This window comes from Seriola aureovittata, chromosome 23 (genome assembly GCF_021018895.1).
Source record: "Seriola aureovittata isolate HTS-2021-v1 ecotype China chromosome 23, ASM2101889v1, whole genome shotgun sequence".
Taxonomy (NCBI): Eukaryota; Metazoa; Chordata; class Actinopteri; order Carangiformes; family Carangidae; genus Seriola; species Seriola aureovittata.
In genome coordinates, this window is record NC_079386.1 from 17,233,649 (window position 1) to 17,243,051 (window position 9,403).

At 44.2% G+C, this 9,403-nt stretch overlaps 1 protein-coding gene across 1 annotated transcript in view; it reads right to left on the bottom strand.

Annotated features, from left to right (window-relative positions):
• Window positions 1-216: 216 nt before the first annotated feature.
• trpc5a (transient receptor potential cation channel, subfamily C, member 5a) overlaps window positions 217-9,403 on the bottom strand; it is a 99,673-nt gene continuing 90,486 nt past the window's right edge. Inside the window, exons 16-18 of the mRNA XM_056369951.1 lie at window positions 6,464-6,505; window positions 2,672-2,761; window positions 217-1,248 (exon numbers count right to left, since the gene is read on the bottom strand). Of these exons, the coding sequence (XP_056225926.1) occupies window positions 217-1,248; window positions 2,672-2,761; window positions 6,464-6,505 (1,164 nt within the window). The remainder of the gene's footprint in view (window positions 1,249-2,671; window positions 2,762-6,463; window positions 6,506-9,403) is intronic.

A 9,403-nucleotide genomic window follows, 5' to 3' on the forward strand; every position in this document is an offset into this window, starting at 1 on the left:
CCAGACGACCACACGGAGACAAAGTGTCTTTATGAACGTCTGTCCTCTGTCCTCGCAGGTGTCACCATTGCTGATGCTGATCCTCAGAACCCGCTCCGGTCCCGCTGAGTCCCCCCCCCCCCCAAGCCCCCACCTCTCTCTCTGTTTCCCTCCCTCTGAATGTGTTCATCCATTTTGCAAACAAACAAAGAAAAACAGTTTGGTTGTCCCTCTCTCCTATAGCTGCGTGGTGACTGAGTCCTCTATGACCTCACAGCTGTCCTCTATGACATCATCGCACGGCCCCACCCACCCGCCCATCATCATCACCCCTCCTCTTCCCCCTCCTCCGTCCACACGGCCCTCGCCCGCTCCTCCCACGCCTCCGCCCTGGAAAACGTCCTCGCTGGAGTCCAGGAGGCGAGAGCTGGACTCGGACATGTTGGAAGCACAGTGCAGGGATTGGCAGGGGCACGGGGGCGGGAGGGGCAGCGTCAGGAGTGAGTCCCGCCCGTTCGTCCTCCGCGGCGAGAACGAGGGGTTACTGATGTCGACTGAGCGGCCCACCTCGTTCAGGTGAGTCTCGCTTCTGGTCACGTCACTGAGTCCGAAGTCGGAGTGGCTGTGGCTCCCCAGGGGGCGGAGCAACCCGTCAGAGATGGTGTAGGAGGGCGGGGACTGGAGGGAAAGAGGCATGGGCGGGGCTTTGCGTTTGGAGCGGGAGAACAGGTAGGAGAGGCGTTTGAAAGAGTCCGTTTTCGCCCTCGGAGACGAGAGGCGCTGCAGGCGACTCCTCGTGCGAGCGAGTGACGATGAGAACGACGAGGAGAAGGATGAAGATGGCGAGGGCAGGACGGTGGTGGAGGACGGAGGGATGACGGTCGTCTTCAGCCCGTTGCTCTTTGGTTTCCCCTCCTCTTCCTCCTCCTCTTCCCCCCATCCGATGCCCTCCTCCAGCTCCCCCTCCTCCCCCTCTCCCCCTCTTTCTATCTGGGTCATTCCTGAAATGGAGCGCACCAGGGCGGAGACGCCGAGCGCGGGCGCCGGCCCCGTGTCGTCCTCCAGCGGGGTCATGAAGGTCACGCTCTTTGACCTTTGGACTCCGCCTCCTCCGCCGCCATCGCCCGATTCGCTGTCATCCTCCGAGGCCATGGCGCCATCCTCTCTCGTTGTCTCGCTGGAGGAAGAGTAGTGTCGCCGGGGAGGACGCCGGTTGCCGAGGAGATCCAGGACCTCGTAGCGAAAACTGGAGATGTCTTGCTTCAACTCCTAGAAAGAGAGCGGGACAGGAAATGAAGGGAATGAATAAAAAGAGGAAAAAGATTCGAGATAATCAACCTGTTATCTCGAGATATAAAACAAAATATATGAAATATTTGTGAGTGTGGCCCTTCAGTGAATAAATATTTATTTTAATGTTGGCTTGTGGCTAATATATATCTATATAATTGAGGAACTATATGTAAATAAATAAAAATGTTATATATATATAAATAAAATGTTAAACTGGAGAAGAAAAAAAAGAAGCAAATTGTGAAACTAATCAGATGAAACCTTTAATTAATAATAATATAAATCATATTATCTAAGCATATGTTGGCAGATAAGTCGCTATTCTCTGATATTCTATAAACATTTTCTCTTTAGAACGTGAATCAGTTCATTTAAAAAATAATCTTTAATTGTTATGATTGTGTCATGAAGCGATGAGGTCATGAGGTCATGTGATCTGTGCGGCTCCGTCTTTCTCTTCATTGATTTTCACCCTGTGCTGCAGGACGTCAGTGTGTCGCTGCGGACGTCCGGGACAGTAACGCTGATTTCCATTATAATTCAGATCACGTGTGACTCGAGTTCAGTCTGAGACTTGAACATAAACGCCTGTGCAGCGTCTCTGCTCACGTCTGTCCGCCACAAACACAGACAGCCACGAGCTAAAGGCCCAATATCTCCTTTTGTTCTTTACTGCATCTTCTTTTCTCTCCTGCCATATGTGATCCAAGCGCTGCACATGTGGCTCCAATCCTCAGAGAATAAAACACTGATTTACCTCAACATGCACCTGATGTTACGCATTTTACACACACACACACACACACACACACACACACACACACACACACACACACACACACACAAACACACACACACTGAGGGTGTGAACGTGATTCATTGCGATGTGCACCTGATGTTGTTTTTGCATTGAAAAGCCCACAGGAACTTTCCACTTCAAAGCCCCGGCTGGGCTCCAGAGGCATCATGGGAACTGACTCCAGCTCAGAATAATTTATGTCTCAGAAGATTTTGGAGAAAGCAAAGAAAACTCTCCTCGAGGATTATCGACGGAGAAGCGCCGGTATTGATCAGAGCCGTGGAACCTGAGCAGCTGGTCGTCATCGAAAAGATGTGGATTTTTCTTAAATTAATGATCTTTTTTTTTTACTAAGGATGAAAAGCAGCTCTGAGTTTGGTTTCAATGAAACCTGCAGCACTAAAACTAAATGAAGCGTCACCTGTGCAGCTGATGTGTCTGCAGCCGGAGCTCTGCAGGGCGTCCGGCCGCAGGACGACACTGTTGTCAGTTTTGTTTGTTCCTTTTGTCGTCGTCTTCTTCCTTTCTCTCATTATTTATTTATTGGTTTGTTTGTTTGTTTGTTTATCTGGATCCACAAACGTCGTCTTCGTCACCCACCTTAAAGTTTTCCTCCGTCAGTCCCTCGTCGGTCTTGGCGCTGCGAATCATGGCCGCCACGTACCTCTTCACCAGGCTCCGGATCACTTCCTGCAGAGGACAGTCGCCATGGTTACTGAACATAGTCACTTATTATGATATTACCATTTTGCTGTCCTGTTACCTCGTGATTTACAGGTCTGTAGTTTTCTAAAATAATTCACTTCTTCCTTTAATTTGTTTCTATGACAACAACAGACACTGTTAATATCAGACGTTACGAGACGTTACGGTTTCCTTCCTCTGATGTTGATGTCGCTACAACACGAGGAAACTGACGCTGTGATCTGGACAAAGAGTCTTTCTATAACATGACTCAACAAAACCCTGAAATATTCTTTGTTCTAAACACCAGAAGAAGAAGCAAAATCTATTATAATATATAAAAAGACTATTTATGATGATGATTTCTCCAGTGTTACATACATGCATGTGTTTGTCAGTGTTTTTTATTGCAGATAATGAAGATCTGAAAATCTAATGTGATGTAGCGGTTGGGCAGGTTTGACATAAAGCTGCAAGACACAAAATAAAACTTCCATTATTGTTCATTCATATTTTTCTTTAAAACGATGAGTCAGGTGTCACAGGTGATATAATAATATATATGATATTTTTCATCTCAGCTGTTCAGGACAAACAAATACCTGTGAGGAACAATTCACACACACACACACACACACACACAGTCAGTGTTCTTCATGTTACTGTGTCATTATTTTAAAATGTGTTCACTTGCTGTTTCAACCTAACTGATGAATTTAAATGTTATTGTCTCATTAAGTAATCAGCCAATGAGGCGGGTGACCCTTATTGATTTATAGACCAAAGACAAATTCACCAGCATTTGGTGCTCAGTGGGTGGCATCTCAAACCCTGACACACACACACACACACACACACACACACACACATTAACACACTGCATCCTCCCACAGTCAACACCTGTGCCTGCCAAACAGGACGGTCTGGCATGCTGTCACTCTCACGCCGCTGCCAAAACACACCACACACTCTGCTGAAGTGAAGGACAGATTCCTACAACAATCCTTAAAAACATGGACGGGAATCAAAGCGACGATCAGCGCCGCCAAATAAAAAGTACTGGCGCTCCTGCGTTCGTGGTCGCTGCCAGCGCTGAGGTGTCGAACCACCAGAGCTGCGTCTCCAGTTGATTCGCTGAACAAACTCTAGACAAAAAAAAATCTCTTGAAACTGGACATGGAGATGACAAACCACGGCTGCCAAGAACAATGTGCAGTTTGTTTTACTATCAACACAAGTGAGAAAAAGCTCAAAAGCTAAGTTTAACTTTTGGGACGAACTCTAAAAATACATTCTTTTCAATGCTGAGATGGTAAAACACAAACACTAGAGCATCACTTCCTCCAGTGATGAAAATCCTCGGGTGATGGGACATCACATTTAAATTGTTGCTCACTTTTTGTAGATTTTAACATTGAGTTTTTGCCACTTAAAGTTTATCAATAGAGGGTTAAAAATATCGATGTAAACAAAGTGAAATTTAAAGAAAAACTTAAAGGTACCATGTGGAGTTTGAAGATAAAGTCGTCTGTGCTTCATAGTAAAATGAAACTTCTGGTCTGGGTCCTCGGCCCGAGTCTGGCCCGGTACGGTGGCCAATTTAGGACAAATCAGATTCAGCTTCTCAGGCTCAGACCTAGCTCACCTTTAGCGCTATGTATATTAGCATTAGGTTAACCTTCAGCTGTTTGCAAAGTAACACATACAGTACATTAGCAATTAGCCTTTGCTGTATTACTGCAGTTTTCAATTTCAGGTTTCATGCTAATATTTAGTATATTAGCATGCTACATGTTAGCGTGCATCTCAAAGTGCAGATGCGGGCCGTGGCACCGGGCCTATACTGGGCCACAGTGATTATGACAGGAGCAAAGGAGGAAGTCAGGTTTCCCACCATCAATCATGTGTTTTTGTTACTGTAGCCGTGACGACGAAGGTCTGGCACAAGTTTTGTGCCCAAGACACCTCCTGAAAAATCGTATCCTTGCTGACCGCCCCTGGTTTAGCCTCTCAGCTGGCTGCAGTGAGGTACAGGTGTACTCCAGGACTGTGTGACATCACCGCTGGGTGTGGTCACAGGTCACAGGTCACAGGTCACAGTCACTTTAAACACAGCAGCACGTTTGTCAGGCCTCAAGGGCACAAATAATAATAATAATAATAATAATAATAATAATAATAAGTGGTGTGGAACAGTGAAGGCAAACATCACTTTGTTTACATCCTTTAAACAAAGGCACCTTTAATATTCACCAGCTTTTGGTCTTTAGTAAATCCACATCATGAGACCGTCACAGGACAACGACCAAACATTTTTAGATTCTCCATCATTTCAGTTCGAGAAACAGCTGGATACACACACACACACACACACACACACACACACACACACACACACGCACACAGGCAGTGTGTGGGTCCACAGGGAGCTGGTGTTGGTTTGGACCCTGCCACAGAAACATGGCCGGGGGATATGCAATCTGTTCTGTGTTTGTGTGTGTGTGTCGGTATTGAGGTGACACACACACACACACACACACACACACACACACACACACACACACACCAACAGTGGACTACAGACTTGAACCAGACGCTGTAACATCGACACTGTAAAAGCTGTGAGTGAGCGTCTGCACAGAGAATCACTAATTACTTTACTTTGTGTTCTCTGACTTGAAGATCTGTCGTCTGACTCAGAACCAGAATGGAAATAAGCTTTTTGCTTTGTTGTGTTTTTGTCCTTGACGTTTTTGGTTTTTTTTGTTTCAGATTCTAAAAACAGAATCAGCCACCGTGAGCTGTTTCCACTTTTATAACTTTTTTTTTCACACAGAGTTTGGTGCATAATCAGCAGCTGATTTAATCCTCACATTTGTCTTTTCTTTTTGAGTGCTGGAAGGTGGATGTTGTAATCTCATGACAGAACCAGCACGGCTCTCTACACCACGTATGTTTCTAAGCTAACCCGCACGTTAGCGTCGCTCTGGTTCCCGCCACAAAAAGCCTTTTGTGACAAACAGGTTTAGTTCAGCAGGATCATCTTCACTAACGAACTTATGATGTTTGAAGCCTCTATACAATCAGCAGAAGTAAGAAAACTACATTTAGTAACTTCCACTTGTAGTTTGATTCAGCTCTTCTACACACGACTTTCCTCTTACACAGTTAGTGACAGTTTGCAAGTATAAACACAAAGAGAATATAAACTAGTGAGTTTAACGTCCACGACCACCTCTGTCGTCTCATTGAGACACTTAATACTTTAAGGAGGGAGAGAGGAGGAGTCAAAGAGACAGACCGGGGACTTCCTGCTCTGCGCTCATGTGGTACGAGCCCTAACCACTCAGCTGTCCAGTCGCCGCAGCAACCAGTCTTTTGTGAGAGACATAAAAGCTTGAAGGAATCAGGACTGGGGTGTTTACTGACGGATTTTATGTTGTCGAATAAAGGGTGAAAACAGACTTTATTTCAGCCATTTAAAAAAAAAAGAAACCCAGAGACTTCAGGACGACGGAACAGGAAGTGCATAAATGCAACTCACTTCCTGGTTTCAGGACTCATTCCTGCAGCTCTCTGTGAGGAGAACCAAGACTCAGCACAGGTCAGGTTCAGATTCTGTAGCGACAACACACACACACACACACACACACACACACACACACACACACACACACACACACACGACTCCCTGCCCCGTGTACAGACCTGGTAATGCTGGTTCTGTATCAGACTGTCGGCGTGTCGTTCCTGCAAAGAGAAAACAGAGATCGTGTTAAATGTGATGTCTCATCTTTTTCCTTCTCTCTGTCTACTTTACACAGTGACGTCCTCTCCTGAATGAAATGATTAAAAGCAGCAAACTGAAAGAAAAGAGCGAAGGTAACGCGTTGCCTCTGGCTGACAGGACGAGCTGCTGAGTAATGAACTTCACTTCATCATCCGTCTCCACTCTGAACGTTGCTGCTCTCATCCAGAATCACAATCATCTATGTGGCAGATGTTGAGCAGGAGTGTGAGCATCTTTGCCATGAAACCCACTTCTCACCTCATCGGATGATGGATCCAATTGAATCAAGTGCACTGAGAGCGGTGGGGGTTATTTTTAGTACTGTATATAATTCACTGTTCATTCTGCAACTGAAGCACGAGTAGAAGTTATTCATGCGACATTGCACTTTACAACAGGGAAAACACGAGGTAAATAAACAAGGCAATGAATGGAGATTCAAATTAGAGAATAAAACAGGATAATTAATTCTGGAGCTCTAGTAACAACAGGTCAGTGAGCCAATCAGAAGAGAGGAGGCTCTGAGTCTCTCACTGTTAATAAAAATAAAGCAGATTTCAGGTAAAAACACTCAGAGAAACCAAATCCTGCAAGGTTTGGATGGTGGGTCCAGGTGGGCGGGGCTTGGTGACTGCTTGGTTGTGACATCACAAAGTTCCAGAAGTCCTGACGGCTGGTTTTAAGGTTCAGTTTCTGAATACAGGCTGTGTGCATTTCTCTGTGGACTGAGGCTTTGATACTTTCACAGTATTAATATAGAAGCTAGAGCTGATCTATAATCACACTACACATGGACACAGACCTTTACACTGGAGGAGCTTTAAGATATTTGCTTTTATGTATTATTAATTATTGTTCATTGTGGTAACAGATGTTTCTTCCTCCTCTACACACCTGATAATTACTTATTCTCTCCTCTGTTGCTCTGATGAATGAGAAAATAAGACATAAAGATTAGAATAAGAAATAAAATAAAACCGAGGCCACAGTGTCGAGATTTCTTGATTATTTTCAGGATGTGTTTTAAGAAACACAGACACTGAATAAAAACAGGGCTCATTATATCTGGTTTTGATCAAAAATATAAAGGATTTTTAAAAATTTGTGTTTTTTTTTAATATTAACAAAAAAAAAGAAACAGAAATTAAATTTAAAAAATCAAATATGAATAAAAAGTTCAGGTAAAATTAGATTTTTATTAGATTTCAACTTTTTTGTTGTTGCATTTAAAAAAAAATAATTATCAGCAACTCATTTGCTTTTTATCTCCACGTTTCTCTTCATTATAAATGAGCTGTTTTATCACGGAAACATCAGGTGATAAAACCTGAGAGAGAACTTCATATGTGGAAAAACTTTAAAAAAGAAAATATAATGAAGCTTAAATAAAATAAACGTATTGATGCAGAGCTGTATCAGCTGGTTTCATGTGTATTAACTTTAGTCATGAGGAATAAAGGTTATTGTTGAGTAAATTCTGTTTGTTAAACTTCCTTCGTTCTCAGACTCAGAGGTGTGTGTGTGTGTGTGTCTGTGTGTGTGTGTGTCTGTGTGTTCTCTCAACAATATCCTCTCACTTCATTTCCTCCTCTGTCACACACACATCCATCATCTCCGTATCTCCCTCTGTTTCTTCTTTCATACTCATTTTCATTTTATTTCCATTTCAGCTCAATATTCACCTCGTCTTCGCTCTCATCATGTTTCACACTCGTCTAAGTCGGCCGCGCTTCTAATTTGTCTTCCTCTGTCTCCCTGCTGTCCGTAACAAATACAGACAGACAGACACACACACACACACACACACACGCACACACACACACACACACACAAACACACTCGTAAACCTGCATTCATCCTTCCCACAAACTCCTCTAACAATCCATCTCTCTCTCTTCAGAGAGCTATCATTGCCTTCCATATCTCATGCTGTTTTCCTGCTTACTCTATCAAAACACACACACACACACACACACACACACACACACACACACACACACCACACACACACACACACACAGGCTCGCTGCCTTGATCAGATCTCTGCAGAGCTGTGTGGCTCTATGAACCTATGTGGGCTGGTTGGCTTATATAACTCAGCTGACTTTAGCTGAGGTGAACATGCCAGCTGCACTCTGTGTGTGTGTGTGTGTGTGTGTGTGTGTGTGTGTGTTTGTGTGTGCGTGTGTGTGTGTGTGTGTGTGTGCGTGCGTGCGAGACAAAGCCTTATCGCTCTGCTCTCTCTCAGTCTCTCTCCAGATGACTGGACTGTGTTTATCTGCTGATTCTCCCTGTGGTCTCACACACACTCACAGCTGATGTCCGTCCATGTGTGTGATTGTGTTTCTGTAAAATAACATACATCCTACTTCACTGCAGATTTCATCACTTCCTCTCTCTCTCTCTCTCTCTCTCTCTCTCTCTGTGTCCAGGTCGAGTCCTTCAGCTCTGACTGGTTTGTTTTCAGACTGTTAAACTCACTTATTCGTTTCCTCCCTCCGGCTCCACTGGGATTCATAAGCTGTGGACACTGAAGCCCGTGTTCAACACGTCACGGCTGAACCCTGACAGATGTTCCTACCAGCTGATGTTTTATATCATATAACAAGGTTTTAAATAAATAAATGACACGACGTCAGAACATCTACAACACAACACAAGCTGAAGTTTGTCAGGACGAAGTGAACCGACACAAGAGGAGGAGGAACAGCAGCTCCGGCTTCTTTTCTCTCTTTTATATCATTGTCAACGAAACCTCTTTTTAGGGCACAACTGGACCTCAGCATTTCATCACCACTTCCTTCAGTTTGTTGGACAAACAATTACTTGGTTTGGTTTGTTAATTGAATCTATGATGA